Consider the following 16,318-nt stretch of genomic DNA (forward strand, 5'->3'; position numbering starts at 1 on the left):
TGTGTTTCTTCTATTCATTTGTTTTTCATATTCTGCAAACCAAAGAAGCCCTAAATTTTCCTAATGTGTCGTATCTTTGGGTAGATGATAGACATGCTAAGAAGGTTTATCACTAGGAGAATCTCTCTGTTCTAGAAATGGCCAAAATAAGGAGAGGATGGGTATGAATCGGTTGACGGTGTCACCTTGATGAGACATATTGAGTTAATAAACTATTTTTATAATAATAAAAACTGAGCAAAATAATAAGCTGTCTGAAACTGAAAGCCTGGAATTCGAAGCATGTTTCACTACGCGCACCACACTACATGCCTCTTTGATTCATATGATTCTACAAATGTAGGAATATGAAAAACGCAATATCTTAATGTCATGCACATTTCAATCCAGTGAGATTTCATGTCATGAAAGTTTGTTTTATTTCATCACGGAATAAACAAAGGATTCCAAGAAATAGGTTCGAGTGGATGTCAGATTTCCTACACTGACCGAGCCTACCTGACGGTTCAGCCCGGCCCAATCTCTTTTCTCTTCCCCCGCTCCCCTGAGCGGCTCTCTCCTCACCGGCGGCGGCCACCAAGCGGCGTCCGGTTTGTCAGCAGGTAGCAGCAGCATCCGGCGGCGGCGGAGGCGAGATGAGAGTCAGCGGAAGCGGCGGCGGGAACGCCGGCGCGGTGTTCTACGCGGACAAGTACCACCCGATCCAGGCGGGCAGCATCGACGGCACGGACGTCGCCCCCCACGACAACGCCGTCCTCCGCGCCCTCCTCTGCTCCACCGCCGGCCTCTGTGCGTGCTCTCCATTCCTCCGCCCCTCCTCTCCCATTCGCGCATCAACGCGCTGCAGGTCCCTCACTCGGTGTCTGATTTTTTTCGTCCCATTCCTTCTCTAGATGATCCGTTCGGGGACCCCAAGGCCGCCGGCGACCCCTACTGCACGGTGTTCGTCGGGCACCTCTCCCGCCTCACCGACGACGAGACGCTCCGGAAGGTGCGCGTCTCTGGCGTGTGCCTCTGTGCTGGGTGTATCCTTTCCTGTCTGATGGTCTGAACTGTTTCTGCTGATTCGGTGTGCTGAGCAGGCGATGGGCAGGTACGGGAAGGTGAAGAGCATGCGACTGGTGCGGGATATTGGTGAGTTGAGCATTTTACTCCTTGGATTCTAGCATCTGTTATTCGAGAATAGCTTGATTTGGGAACTTCGCAACCGTACAGCACGAATTGCATGATGCTATTATAGTGAAGATAAAATCAGTACAGTTCATCTCGGTTCAAATTGGAGTGTTCTATGTGGCATAGGTAACACAGTGGAACGTTCTACTACCTTCTGATAAGCTTAAATGGGGAGTTTTATCTTGCAATCAAAAACAGTGTTGCATCAATCTCCAACTTTCAGGTCAACTCGCTAATTCGTTAGTGCCTTAGCAGCTTCGTAGCTGTCCTTGTTGGTACACAGACAATTAGCAGTGTTTCATTAGCGCGCGACTTGTTGCATACGTCAATCTTTACAATTTCAGTTTGACTGACCAGGCTACTACATTTGCAGTTACTGGTGCTTCTCGTGGCTATGCATTTGTGGAGTATGAAACGGACAGGGAGATGCGTCGTGCCTACGAGGTATCAATCAACTTCATAATATCTTAAACTCCTTTTTTGCCTGTTCGTTTCCTGCTGCATTCTAGGCATATATTTGAAATCTATTTGATACTGCCCTTGCCCTGAAGGATGCACACCATTCCATTATTGATGGCAGTGAAGTGATTGTAGACTACTACAGGCAGCAACTTATGCCTGGATGGATTCCAAGGAGGCTAGGTATGTGTCCATGCTTAAGTATAATGTATGACTCAGCGTGCTTGAGCTGATCTTCTTACTACATGGGATTGTCTTCTTACAGGTGGAGGCCTTGGAGGAAAGAAAGAATCTGGCCAGCTTCGATTTGGAGGTCGTGAGAGGCCATTTCGTGCTCCCTTGTATGAATCCAAACATTTGTTACATTTTATATATTCTTACGAGATGAGTCATGAGACTTGAGTAACAATGTGTATTTCTATAAAACACAGGCGGCCTATTCCTTATGACGAACTGAAAAAGCTTGGGATCCCACCACCACCTGAAGGGCGATATATGACACGTTTTCAGGTAGTTTCATCACTTTTACCCTGTACTGCTAAAGGGGAGTGCTATTTAATATTTACACTAGGTATCACTGCTACATCAAATGTTAGAGCCTGTTGCATTTTCATCTCTTAATAGCTAAAAAAATGGAAGTGCTAATTCATGGTTTCTTTCTGTGACACCGTAGAATAAACTGGCTGTTGCCTTGAAAGATTAGGAAGAATAGAAGAATATTTCTCAGTATGATATTAACTTGATATTCACTCATCATTGTCATTACTAAAACCTCTCATGAGTAGCTACAGACATTAACACTGGCAAGTTAACCACGGCAGTGAGTGTGTTCACAATGAGGAACCATTTTTTTATTTACTCTGCTATCCTGATCTTTTGGAGTGAATATTAGTTTCTATTCTATGTACCTTATCTTTTAGAGTGGTTTGATTATTCCATGCCTGCTTGCTGCCATGGAGTGAAATAACATTATTGTACTCCCACTGTGACAGGTTCCCCCACCACCGAGACGAAAAGGTGGAAACGTTGACAGGGAAGAGTCGCCACCTCCTAGGAGAAGATCCAAGGACAGGGCTGATAGCACCTACAGAAGGAAAAGTCCAACCGAAGACGAAGGCAGCCCCCGCAGGCGCAAAAGCAGCCGTGACCACAGGGAAGAATCACAAAGTAGGATAAGATCATCTACTTATAGGGAGGCCAGCACTCACAGTAGGCAGAGAAGCCCGACCGAAGACGACAGCGACCATCGCAAGAAGAGAAGCCGACGAGAGCATGGAGATATCAGGAGCTATGATAGGCATGTAAGTGCAGCCGAAGACGACAGAGATCATCATAAGAAGCATAGAAGAAGCCGAGAGCACAGAGATATCAGCAGCCACAGGAGGCAGAGAAGTCCAACCGAAGACGACGGTTATCATCATCGCAAGAGTAGAAGAAGAAGCCGGGAGCCTGGAGATATCAGCAGCCCCAGTAGGCAGAGAAGCCCTGCCGAATATGACAGCAGCCATAGCAAGCAGAGGAGCCGAGAGCCCGGAGAGGTGTCTCCAGGCAACGAGGATGACAGGGTCAGAGGAGGAAGAACCTCGACGGAAGCTGGCCGCAGCCCTCGTCATCGATCTCATTGGGCGCAGAGGCATTACGGCGAGCAGACACATGATGATGGCGGCAGCAGCCGTTCCCGGGACGATGGTCGCCGTAGTCACGGTGACCGTGCTCGGTCCAGGAGATCCGAGAGCCAAGATTACAGCCACTAGATGCCAGTCACTTTCCATCATGCGGAAACTTTGTCTGCTCGCTATTTGATTTGATTATGTGTGTAGGCTCTGTACAGTTAGTTATTGGGCAGATTTTTGTGACTAAACTTTGCAATGCCGTTGGTTTTACGTGATAACTACAGCCATAAAAATTTCGCAGAAATTTATCCAAGTGAGATCAAATTTTGAAAGCCCTTTTCGTGTTGAACTTAATAATGAAAATATATTGTAAATCAGGTGCGCCCATAGAGGGAAAAGAAGACAGATGAAAAGTTCAATTGCTATGCTCTGTCCTAAAAACATGTAGTACTCATCTTTTTAGTCCATGTTATCTGGAAATAAAAAAAGGCAAAAGGATATGTAGCCATAACGATGAACTAATTGAATATTTACACTGCTATCTTATTTATCCAAGGAATGATATCCATTTAATTAATGCATAATGGTAGACTGCTTTGTATATCTACGTCTTTGCCAATATATAAGTAGCACGAGGCTCGACTCAAGCACAAGAGCCGTGTTCGTCGATAAACAGCTTAGTCGATCTATTGTCAAAATAACAGCTTCGTCGATCTAGTTGTATACATATACAGATAATCCATCAAGCATGACGTGCTACAGATCCCGCGGCCAGATGAGAAGCAAGAAGGCAACACTGATTGAATCGGTGTTCATCCTCGTGCTCATCCTTGGATGCCACGCGTTCTCCGCACATTGTAAGTATACTCAAGTCATCCAGCAGCTGAAAATTTCCATCATCATATGCTAACACGCATGCATCTCCTCGTCTATTCCGCCGTGTGCAGGCGGCCGTTAGCTAGATGGCGGCGACGGCAACGGCCAGACCGGTCACCGGCCCCGGCAGGATCAAGATCAGACCGCTGCCAGGGAAGTGTTTGAAGAGCAGATGCGCTGCTGATCATAGGCATATCGTCCACAGTATCAGTAGCTGCTTCTGCTGTCTGTCGACGCCCGAGAACCCTTGCTTCCGGAACGAGGCCGACTGCGTCAAGGTCTGCCGGCCGCAGGTGTTGCCGCCCTGGTCGCCGCCCCCGCCCTCGTCCTCCGGCGGCGCCAGCGATTAGCAGCGTCGTGAGATGTTTCAAACAAGGAGAATAAGATATCATGGCATCTTTGTGCTTCGGCTGAGCAAATCGTAAAAGTGTGGCGTTTCGTCGAGCTTTTTTCCAAACGATCCCATCGGATCGGATTTCATTACCAGAAAGATAACGAAACAGAGGTTTTTTCCTGACATGTATCATCATGTTCAGCACAGCACTCACTCACCACCACAACACAGAAAGCTACAAAGCACATGAAAAAACGCCGCCTAATGCTAGCGAACGACCACAGAAGAGGAGTTTCAACTTGACATCCAGACAGACAACAACTTACAACCACGATACCCAGCAACATAACTTTTTCATGCCAGCAAAACGCTATCTTGCCACACATCAGGCGAAGGGAAGACCGATTAATCTTGTTCTCCCAGGTCCATATCATCCACATTGTCCTCCACACTGGCGCCTCTGATCTGGAGAACAGGTTGTATACGTCCAGAACCGCGAGGAGCAGCACCCACATGAGATGCACTGGCCAGCCTCAGCAAACCATCAGCACCTGCCTGCAGATCTTCGGCATCTTTCTCATCTCGACCAAGCTGCAGGTTTAGTTGTTCAGCCTGCTAACAAACGGCACTTGTTATCATTTTGTAAACCGATTTCGGTGTCGCCCCCAAGTTATCTATGCAGGTAGGTAAGGCTTGCCTAGCTTCTCGAATGAAGACGTAGGGTGACTTCTTTTGGGCTTCTTAGCTAGCTTCTAGGTGGTGGACAGCTGAAGCTGAAAAGAAGTCTCCAGCTTATGGAGAGCTTATTTCCACCGAGAAGCTATTCGGTAGTGCAATTGCAGAAACTACATCAGACCAGTTTCCCGAGCTTCTCATTTAGAAAGCCGAAACGCCATAGTGAACTGCCCCTCTGTTCAATTCTATTTACAACAGAATGCCACTCCACTGGAAAACGATTCGGCCTTGTTGGAAGAAAAAGGGGAAATAACAGCACAACTGCTCCCGCATCGCACATTGCAGGGACTCCCGCATCGCGAACGTGGCAAGCTAGGGTTCCTCTCTGCCGCCGCCAGACCTATCCAGCGCGCCGCCATCGGACCTCTTCGTCACGCCTCCGTCGGACCTCTTCGGCGCATTCGCCGCCAGCCCGCCGCCACTCTCCATTCTGCAGCAACTCCCGCGACCTCGCGTTGGCGAGCGCCGGCGTCCGCGATCCTGCGTCAACCAGCAGCTCGACCAGGAAGTCGCCCGCGTAGAGCCGGAGCTCCGTCGACCGCTCGAGCAGGACCAAGGCAGGAGGCTCGCCATCTCACAGTGTCCAGCAGGCATCGCTCTCAACCCGCGTGTTGTGGTGCTAGTTGGATGAGTATTCGTTTGCTAGCTAGTGGATCTGCTAATTGATTTAGTTCTCATTTTTTGGTGATTTTTTGGTGGAGTAGCTCATTTGGTACTAAAAACTACCATACTTAAGGTATCATCGCTTCATTTAGGGCACATAACAAATTAAGGGGTACTACAGACATTTCACAGCTCAACACAACAAATAAGCTTAAATTTCACAAGCCCAAAAGAATGGAAGGAACCAATTTCTTGGAGCTTTTTCCCACCATAGTTTCTCCCCACCGAAATTTATAAGCCGGCTTATGCATAAGCATAAGCCCAAAAGAAGTCACCCGTAGTCTGGCAACATGCAGGTGCAGAGGACCGTCACTACGGGGTTCCAAATACATTACTGCGTGCGTCACCCGAGCAATCTGGCAGCTTGGTCGAGGAGCCATTACTGGAGTAAATTCGCCGTCTGGTATTCTCCAAGCCTGTCATTTAGAGGTTGTCGCACGAGCTCTATATAAAGAGCTAAATCCGGAATTTGCTGAAACAGGCAAACTCATTTCACACGCACCTCTCTGATAATCCTGATCGATGGGGCGCAAGCAGCGCAACGGCAAACGCACATCGGCCCGCCTCGTCGGTGCGATCTGCAAGTGCAAGGCGAAGCTGGCGGCGACAGAGCGCAGGCTGCGGAAGCTGAAGAGCGCCTCGTCGTCGAGCACATGGACTACCCCGAAGAAGGGCCGGCTGAAGGTCAACTTCGACGGGTCGTCCATGTCCAAGAGCTCCAGCATCGGGGGAGTCGTCCGCGACCACAGGGGAAATTTCATCCTGGGCTACGCACAGCGTATCGACAAGGCGACGAGCTCCGTGGCCGAGCTCCTTGCGCTCAAGCGCGGGCTGGAGCTCGCGGTGAAGAACCGGTGGCGGAACATCTCCATCGAGGGCGACTTCAAGACGGCCGTCGACGCCATCGCTAGCCGCGCGCGCATCAGGGCAAAGAAGGATCTGGGCCAGTGGAGGAAGATCGCCGGGCTGCTGCCGCGTCTCGGCAAGACCACCGTGTCGCATGTTGTCAGGAAAGGGAATAAAGTTGCCCATGGCTTTGCCAAGCTCGGGTACGAGGAGGCGGCGATGAGGCAGCGGGTGTGGCGCGACGTGCCGCCGGAGGAGGTTCTCCAGTACCTTGAGCGAGACGCCCAGAGGAAATACTCCCTCCGTGCAGAAATATAAGACGTTGGGGGCAATTTCCGACCAGGTGAAAAAGTGGTAAAATGACATCCCTACCCCTCCTTCGAAATTAGGATCAGATCACGATCCGCGATCACGATCCGTCCTCGCGCATCCGGCATCCTCCTCCTCGTCCACTCGCATCTCGACCAGGACCACGATCCCTCGCCCTGCTTGTCCTCCGGCCGACGACCATCAGGTGCTCCACCTCCGGCCAGCGACTGCATCTCCGGCCTCCGTTGCTGCTCCTCCGTCCACCGCCGAGCGACTCCGCCTCTGGCCGGCCTCCAGTTTCTCCTCCGCCCAACGAGTCCCAGGTCCAATCGATCACGGAAGCAGGCTGCCGTCCCCTTATCCAGAAGCTCATCGCCCCTCGTCCAGAGCTTCGCCACGAGGCGCCAGGGCCATGAGGGTCACCAGAGATTCGAGAGCGCACTGCCTCCTCATGAACCTCCTCCTCCACCGACGATCCGGTTGCGTCGCCCGGCTTGCCGGCAGCTCCGAGTCGCCCAGCCTGCACTTGTCGGAAACCGGACGCACCTCCGGGTCCAAAGGCGCCCAGCACCCACCCAACGGAGCACCGGCCAGCACCTCCCGGGTCCATCGCGCCCAGCCACATGACCTTCTTCCTCGCTCGGCAGCACAGCAGATCACCATGGTTCTTCCAGACCTCGACTTCTATCCACCTGAAGAGGAAGGAACCATCCCTGAAGAGGAAGGCAACATATCAGATCAAAATCTGGGCACAATTGATTTACGGAGTAACATCTTTGCTTTTCCAATATTTATTGTTAGCTATCAGATCAAAAAACTATTGTATATCAGCTGAAGAGGAGAACACAGAAAACAAAAGTTTCATCATAATTATTTTGCAGTACATAACAAGAAAAGTTTCATAGACAAACATATATTGCAGTTTTAACAAGCCTAACTTCATAAGTTACTGACAAACTTTAGGCTACAAATATATTAGCAATACAGTGCATTATCCAGGCATCAACAGTGCCTACCAAATAATCAACACATAGTAGTAGCCAAGAAAAGTTCAGTTCAAGTCAAGTGGCCTAATCAGAGAATGTTGTGCCTACCAACTATCGTGCAAATGATTGTTTACCCCAATCAATGCCGACATTCCTGGTTCTTACAGTAATTCTCATTGCGTGTCATATCTACTATAAATTCTAAACTATCATGAGAAACTGAGTAGTGCAATTATAGGAGCAGTAAGAGTTTCAGTGATCATTCAAATGCATACCTGAGGCAAGCCGTTCACGCAGATCCAGCGCCTCCGTTGCCCAGCAACTCGTCACTGCCGCCTGAATTTAACAAGCAGTACTGTAAATTACTCATTTTCTGCAGGTACAAGCAGGGCATGACCTATATCCTCTGTTCCCAAACCGCAGGCGTTCATACGACTACAGAAAAAGTTGCTAACAAATTAAACATCACAAAACGCAGGTGGCATATGCAGGTCGGTGTAGTTCCAGTTCTTGTGAGGAATGTCCATCAAAGAAAGATAGCCTGACTAGTGAGGAATGTCAGGTTAAATTTGTCCTTCATTTCTCACAAGCAGGAAGCAACCATAATTACTGAACTGCATGTACATTGATCTGTTGAAACCACAAGCCTTAATTATCTGGCCCAAAAAGAGCAGTAAAAACAAAAGCATCAAAAGCATGAGGAATACAAGAATGGGTATGCCATGAGACTCTCTAACCAAGGTTTTTAGCTAAATGATTAACTAGGTTAGATTACAAAGATAATATGTTGTCCCATTAAGGAAAAGGGGAATTACTGTGATAATATTAGCAAGATCAAGTATTCAATTGATAAAAGGAGCTTTAATAGCTGAAACAGAAGAGACCAAAAGATACTTCTAATGTATTGGGTGACAACTTTAATATGTATCAGCATGCTGACAGGAGAGACCAAAAGGCTTTAGTAAGCAGAGCGTCATTTAACAATTTGGCATAAGCATGCTTAATAAGAAGAGCATTGTAAAGTCTCCAAATATGTTCTGCTTATTCTCACTGCTTTGTGTTCATATGTATGTTGTCCCCCCCTCTACAAACCCAAGGAGGCAAGGAATGATTGATTCATTAAGCAACTAAACTAGTGAGAAAGAAGACATATCTCTTTTGCTGACAAAAATAAAGAAGTACGCTGGCATCAGCAGTTTTTACTTTTTACACTCAATGTTGAATTGACAATAAAATCACAAGATTTACACTTGTAACTCCAAGTATTCCTTCACTTAGCAACTACTCCCTTGCATCAAAGAAAATCACAGGAGTATCCAAGTTCCCTTGCGTTAAATTTATAAGATGGTTTTCTTTGCTAAACAATATATGGAAGTACTGGAGCGAATCAGAATGTACTCCCTGGTTAATCAACAGTACATGGAGTATTGCTTATGCAAACCTATTATAATGACTGAACAATACCACGTGGGTGATGCAAACATTTTCAGTTGTTACCACCGATAGGAACAGATCGTGCATGAAATCAACTAGAGGGACGGATGGAATTAGCAGCAACTTTGCTTGTTCTGAATACACAAGAAATCTACTCCCACTGGTGGAACGGATGTACAGTAGTACTAGAGGAATGGATGGGCACCATACCTTGTCTCAAATCCCACGGGTGTGCTCTGACCGCTGTGAATCCCACGCAGGGTTGAGGCTGAGCCACCGTGATGCTGAGGCCGGCCGCAGCATCGTCCGCAACAACCGCCCGCCGCACTGTCCAACCAAGGTGCGGATTCAGCCTCCGCCACCATCCGCTGTGCTGCTCGAAAAGGTTGCCGATGCCGCCCGCAGCCACCACATGCCTGCTGACCAAGGCGCCGCCCCACAAGGCTGCGGCGGCTCCAAGGATGTCTCCATCTCGGACGGGTCGGACAAGCAGTCCCCATGGACATGCCGCCCACAACCACCGGGAGGAGGTCTTCTCCGCCTACGATTGGAGGTCTGCACTGCACCACGACGACCACGATTGGACCTCGACCCTGACCTTGGCTCGACAGATCGAGCACCACCGCGGCAGATCCGGTGCCGGAGGAAAGGGAAAAGCCGAATTTTTAACTCGACCACGATGCAGCTGATTTGTTCGAGAGCATGGAAGTGGCAACGACGCGCGTGGAAGAAGGGGTGTGGCGACGTGCGCTCGGGAGAGCGGAGCGGCGGCGACGCGCGGTAGGAGAGGGGGCGGCGGCGTGAGGGAGAGGGGCGGCGGCATCGCTGCGGGTGTCGGCTGCGAGCGAGTGAGTGGTGGAGCAAGCGCGACGGAGGGGCAAAATGGGAAAGTGCGGAAATTTCGTAGCGTGGAAAATTTTGACCGTGAAAACCCAAACGTCTTACATTTCTGAACGGAGGGAGTAGTAGCACGCGCGATCGCTCGTCCTGAATCCTGATCGATCAGTTCGTGACTGTGACTGTTTGCTTGGCGAAAAGAAAAGCAGAAGATTGTGATTGTTGGATGACTTGTACTCCGTATGTCATGTTCGAAATCGTGCGTGATTGTTATTTTCAGGAATGTTTTGTGGAGCGCGGTCGACTTCTACACCATAGTTCACATCCCTTGCTCCCTTGCTCATGCGACTGTTTTTTTCAACCTTGCACACAACACAAACGTGAAAAGAAAATCAAAAATATCCATTCACGTGTTGGCAAACAAAAACTCACACAAGTATATCCAATTTAGGCAACATTTGCGAGCCTAAACGGGCACAAGTATGTACGTGCAATTTTGGGCGTCAAAAATATTACAAACTAAGGAACTGCACGTTTTAAGAAAAAAATTGCACTCCTCCGCGTTGCCCATTTTCAAACCTGAAATTATGAAGAAAAGAAAGATTATGTGCAAATTTAGGTTTCATAGAGCAAAAGTACCCGACATCATATTTGGAATCATAAAGTAGCACAATAATGAAGTGGAGAGCTACCTAGTGATCAAAAGCAAATATAGGTACCAAAAGTAAATAATAAAACCCTAGAAAATAAAAAATACAATATCCGTTTACTTTTTGTACACAAACACATTGTATTATGTCGTTTGTGCACTAAGATAGGAAGCTCCAAGTTAAATCGTGTTTAGACATCAAACCTCCTAGGATCACACTCTTTCCTTTTGCTTCCTTGAAGCAGATAACTTAGGGCATCTTCAGCGGCGCGATGTAAACGGACGCTGAGCGACCATTTTCGTCCGTCGTGATCGGAAATGCGTTTGACACCACCTCCAGCGGGGCGACGCAAAGTGACCGGGCCGTCCGCGGAGACGCTAACCTGGCCCAAATATGCGCCTCGGATGCGTCTCTGCGGACGCTGCGCGGACGCGCAAAGTGACCGCTCGCGTCTGGCGGGAAGTTTCGTCGGGCCCGCCTGGCAGCGACCCTGCGTCGATGCGTCTTCTCAAACGCGCCAGCGGCTGGCACCGCTGCGTCGTTTCGGCAGTCTGCGGCACGTTAATGGCGATGCCTCGGCTGCCGAGCGGCCGCAGCCCACCTCCGCCAACCACGTTAATAGCGACGCCACGCGTCCCGCGGCCACCGCATGCCTCCGGCCTATATAAAGGGGGCGCGTGTTCTTCTTACTCATCCACTCCTCCAAAGAAACCCTAGCGCCACAAAGCTCCACCGTAGCGCCATCTAGGTGTTCCTGCGACGTAGCCAGGCCCGCGAGGAAGTCCATGGCCGGTCCTGGTGGCCGGCGAGGCGGTCGAGGCCGCGGCCCTGGGCGCCCCCGGGGCCGGGGAAGGGGCCGCCGTGGTGGAGCAGCTACGGCCCCACGCTCGCCGTCGCCTGCGCCCTCCTCGTCTTCGCAGGAGGACCGCTGCTTCGAGTTCCTCCTCCGCATCGACAACGACCCACTCGGCATCAAGCGGCTCCCGGACAAGTTCGCCGAGTTCGTCGATGGCGTCGAGCCGGCGCATTTGCAGCTACGGGAGACCAGCTGCAACTTCTGCCGCTGGACCGTGGAGGTCCTGTTCGACGGGCAGGGCAAGATGTACCTGCACACGGGGTGGGACAAGTTCGCCCGTGACCTCGCGCTCGAGCTCGTCTGCCAGCTCACCTTCCTCTACGAGGGGGACGGCGAGATGATCGTCAAGGTGTTCGACGACACAGCCTGCCGCAGGCACTACCACACCGGCGAATCCGGCTCGGACACCGATAGTTAGAACTTCGAGTGTTCTTTCTTTGCAGCGAATCTGGCTATGGGCCAGACGAAGCCAGTAGTGGAGGTCGCTGTCTGTTCTTCCTCGGTAGAACCAACAAGGGAACCGTCTCCTCCCGCTGGATTTTCCAGTTTGGGTGATTGGGTGTGCCCTCGAATGTTCTTTCTTGGCAGCGAACATACGGAAATCAACACAACTGGTTTCTTTTTTTAAAATGTTATATTTGTGTCAATCATGGTTCAAACTATGTGTTAGTTTGTGTAAACCATGTTCCAAACTATGTGTTAGTTTGTGTAAAATTATGTTTCAATATGTAATATTTGGAACTATGTTTAAATGGAGAAGAGGAAAAAAAACAAGAAAAAAAATGCGTTGCCCCGCTGGAGCCAACCCCAGACGTAAACGGACGCGCGGACAAAAACAGACAATTTACCGTCCGCGGCGCGACGCAAACGCGCGCGGACAATAAAATGCGTCGCACCCCTGGAGATGCTCTTACACAAATCTTTGTGTAACATCAGCGGCCGGCAAAGCGGATGTAAAGTGACCATTTGCCAAAAAAAATGGGTATGCACCCTAGCCTAGTTGCCTGTCCGCGGACGCAAATGTGACCTAAATTTACGTTGTGAATGCGTCGGCGCGAACACGGTGCGGACGCAGCGCGTGCATGTGCCCTATCGCCACTGGCCCGCTTGGCAGCAAGCGTGAGGCCGCAACGCTTCGGCCTCTTCGCTTCTGACCTTTTGTGGCCACCATCTATGGCACGCTACGTCCTTAGCGGCCATGCCAGGTCTGGCAGGCAGCAACTAGTATTCTACGCCGCCATCAATGGTACATAGCTTGGATCGTGCTTAAAAGGGCACCGACAACATCATGCCCTTATTCCCGGCCACGTTGGCTCCCAACACATCGATAGCCACAACGCTTCGCCGCCTCGCCATGGGGAAGAAGAAAATGACCACACGACGTCCTTGTCGCCGGTGAAGAAGGAGGAGAAACCTTGGATCAGGGTGAAGGAGGAGAAACCTTTGTCGCCAACGTGTTACACGAGATTCAGATGGCACCGAAGGAGGGCATGCAAATCGAGTTGCCGGAAGAACTGAACTAGTAGGAGGCGACGAGGCTAGGCACCCAAAAATCGAAGCTGCCACAGCCGTTGCCCCGGTACGCCGTTGATGACCCACAAGTATAGGGGGTGTATCGTAGTATCTTCGATAAGTAAGAATGTCGATCCCAACGAGGAGCAGAAGGTGTTGACAAGCAGTTTCGATGAAGGTTTCACTGTAAATGCTCACAGACAAGTATTCGGGGGTTTTGATGTAACGGATGAATAAAGTACGAGTAAGTAAAATGCAAGAGAGATAATTGCAGCGAGTGGCCCAATCCTTTTTAGCACAAAGGACAAGCCGGTTTGTTTACTTATAATGACCAAACGTTCTCGAGGACACACGGGATTTTAGTCTAGTGCTTTCGCTACATAGAGCTGATTAATCTTCATTGTTTTGATAAGTGTTGTGTGGGTGAACCTGTGCTAATGTACCGCCCTTCCTAGGACTAATACATACTTGTGATTATACCCCTTGCAAGCATCCGCAACTACAAGAAAGTAATTAAGATAAATCTAACCACAGCCTTAAACTCTGAGATCCTGCGATCCCTCCTGCATCGATATACCAACGGGGGTTTAGGTTTCTGTCACTCCGACAACCCCGCAATTAGCAAACGAGTACAAGATGCTGTTGACTGCCAAAACCCACCGGCGGGCAGCGGCCTTGTCAACACCGTAGAGCCGGGAAGAGCCTAGAGCTGCGGCTGGCTGAGACCCCTCCGAGCGACGGCCCGCAATGCTCTTCTGGTCACACGCGGCGATGCGAAGTGCAAGGGTGTGCCACCTGACCTATACCTGGTCAGGAAGGTGATGGGGATGCCTCGCTTAGTTTCCTGCCGGGGCATACATGTAAACATTAAATACGAGCCTCGATCGGCTCTCGAGTTATCCTGTGAATCGGCTCAAAGAGCCGATCCACCCATGATTCGTACGGGGTGCACGAATACTTGGTGGTCCTGCTTGATCAAGATAAATCTAATGAGATCTACGACGATTTAGGGTTTTCACCGCATAATCGGATCATCCTACTCCAGAGTTGGGCCTCGCGGCCACGCACGGTGCTCGTAAGCCGATCCTAAACAAGGCCTAAAAACCAACATGAAGTTGATCCTCGGAACATCCTGTTTAGGACTTGCGAACGCCACCCTACGTGCCACTTGGATCCTCCCCCTTTGTAAGGCCTAACTATTGCGAGATATTAAACTAATCCTTGTAGAACAAGGAGCAATCGTAACGGATCAGATCTACTAAATAATGATCAAGCGGGGTGCCGCCCCCACACCTGAGATAGGTGTGAGGGCGGCTAGATATGCAAGGGTTGCACTACGTAAGCATGCTTAAACGAAGAACAATGCTAACCCTAACACATCTATGATAACTACGTTGCTCGCCATCAAAAGCGCTTCGATACGAGCAACGCATGAACAACGTGGGGCTTGTGCTGCCTAGATCGCAAGATGCGATCTAGGCAGCATGTCGTTACACTGATAGAAACCCTCGAGACGAAGGAGTTGGCGATGCGCCGAGATTGGTTTGTTTTGGGTTGAACGTGAGTTGTTGTTTAATCCATAAACCCTAGGTACATATTTATAGTCCAGCGGACTTTCTAATGTGGGCGTGCACTAAACCGTGCACGAGTAAGATTCTATCTCTAAACTAAGATGCGATCTAATATGTTACAGATACACGGGCAATTAAGCCCAACTTGGTATAAAAGGCCGATCCACGTATTCCTTCTATATATATATATTTCTTCAAACCATCTTGATCGCGGCCCACCTCTGACTTGGTCAAATTCTGGTGATAACACATGCCCCCTGGTTTTGGAAATGACATTTCCAAAATCATTACGCTTTCTTTCGTCGGGTCATGTCATGGCAGAGCGAGCTGCCGCAGAATCCCCATCATGATGCCTTGCCCCTTCCACTTCTCCACGTGGCCGTAAAATTTTCCTGTTGGGCAACACCTCCTCGGAAACTGCTGTGGCATTGAATCTCTCACATATCCCCTTTATTTAACCGTTCTAAACATTTTGCGTCCCCTTCGTCCTTCTCGCATCAGCACCAAAAACCCTCAGTTCCGCCATGTCTTCTTCCTCTTCCTCCGAGTTTTCCTACGGGTCCGACTCCTCCCGCGAGACGCCGCCAGAAATTCGTGCCCCGGAAGACTGGGACGAGGAGAGCCATGCCTCCTCCATTTGGTCCGAGGACGACAAGTCCTTGACCAGCGGGGATGAAGATCTTCAGTTCCTTGCCGATGGGGAACTGGAGCCCAAAAGCGAGGACGACCAGTTCTCTTGGGACGGCTGCCCTACCTCTGAAGAAGAGGGAGAAGAAGACGACGACGACGACGACTCCCTCGAGGGCTACCCGCCGGCGAAGCGCCTCCGCATGTGGTGGGACGACGACAGCAGCGACGACGAAGACGGGGATGAAGCCCCCGTGGAGGGCTACGGGAGTAGCGACGAGGAGCCCATCGGCAGCAGTGCCGATGAGAGTTCTGAGGACGACGATGAGGGCAGTGATGGCCCGTAGATTAGGATCTAATAGTATAGGCCTAGCAGTAGTAGATTGGTCAATAGACCCTTCTTTTGTTCTTCCCTCCTTAAGCAATCGGCTTCCCATTGTAAAAAATCCTCATATTCCAGAAGAATTCCCCTAGCTTGATTTCGCCGATTTCTTTCACGCTGAGTTTGTCGACTGTTGGCCTAATCCATGCTTAATGACTGATGGCAACGCCTCAGTTTCATGATAATCTACAAGACGGGCCAATTTAGCCATCCCTCCAAGCTAGCTGGCTTCTACCGATGACGATGACACAGCCGATCCTGGCAAGCTGGCGACTTGATCTTTGAGCAAGCGACTTTAAAAGAGCCCTGGAACCGCCTTGGATGCTCAAATTGATGACTCTGTAACAGAACACCGCTCCCCAAACCAGTTGTGTAGCAGGACTAGCCGATTCCAACCAAATCGGCTCCCTAGAGCAATGACCTTTAGGGCGAGCTACCCCCCCGAGCCTTAGTGA

General features: G+C 50.0%; 2 protein-coding genes and 1 long non-coding RNA gene across 3 annotated transcripts; 2 read left to right on the forward strand and 1 right to left on the reverse strand.

Annotated features, from left to right (window-relative positions):
* The first annotated feature begins 620 nt into the window (after positions 1-620).
* Positions 621-3,386, forward strand: LOC124657332 (U11/U12 small nuclear ribonucleoprotein 35 kDa protein-like). The gene is made up of 8 exons (XM_047195903.1): positions 621-789; positions 894-991; positions 1,083-1,134; positions 1,547-1,617; positions 1,725-1,815; positions 1,898-1,973; positions 2,064-2,142; positions 2,625-3,386. Exons 1-8 carry the CDS (start codon positions 636-638, stop codon positions 3,384-3,386), a joined length of 1,383 nt encoding a protein of 460 aa, XP_047051859.1. The 5' UTR covers positions 621-635.
* Positions 3,387-6,375: 2,989 nt separating this feature from the next.
* LOC124657333 lies at positions 6,376-7,017 on the forward strand. The gene has a single exon (XM_047195904.1). It carries the CDS (start codon positions 6,376-6,378, stop codon positions 7,015-7,017), a length of 642 nt encoding a protein of 213 aa, XP_047051860.1.
* A 611-nt stretch (positions 7,018-7,628) lies between these two features.
* Positions 7,629-9,888, reverse strand: LOC124655342. Its single transcript, XR_006988638.1, has 3 exons — positions 9,639-9,888; positions 8,270-8,330; positions 7,629-7,721 (listed from the first exon to the last, which is right to left on the reverse strand). It is a non-coding gene; the product is annotated as an uncharacterized LOC124655342 (long non-coding RNA).
* Positions 9,889-16,318: the final 6,430 nt, after the last annotated feature.

Source organism: Lolium rigidum, chromosome 5 (genome assembly GCF_022539505.1).
Source record: "Lolium rigidum isolate FL_2022 chromosome 5, APGP_CSIRO_Lrig_0.1, whole genome shotgun sequence".
NCBI lineage: Eukaryota > Viridiplantae > Streptophyta > Magnoliopsida > Poales > Poaceae > Lolium > Lolium rigidum.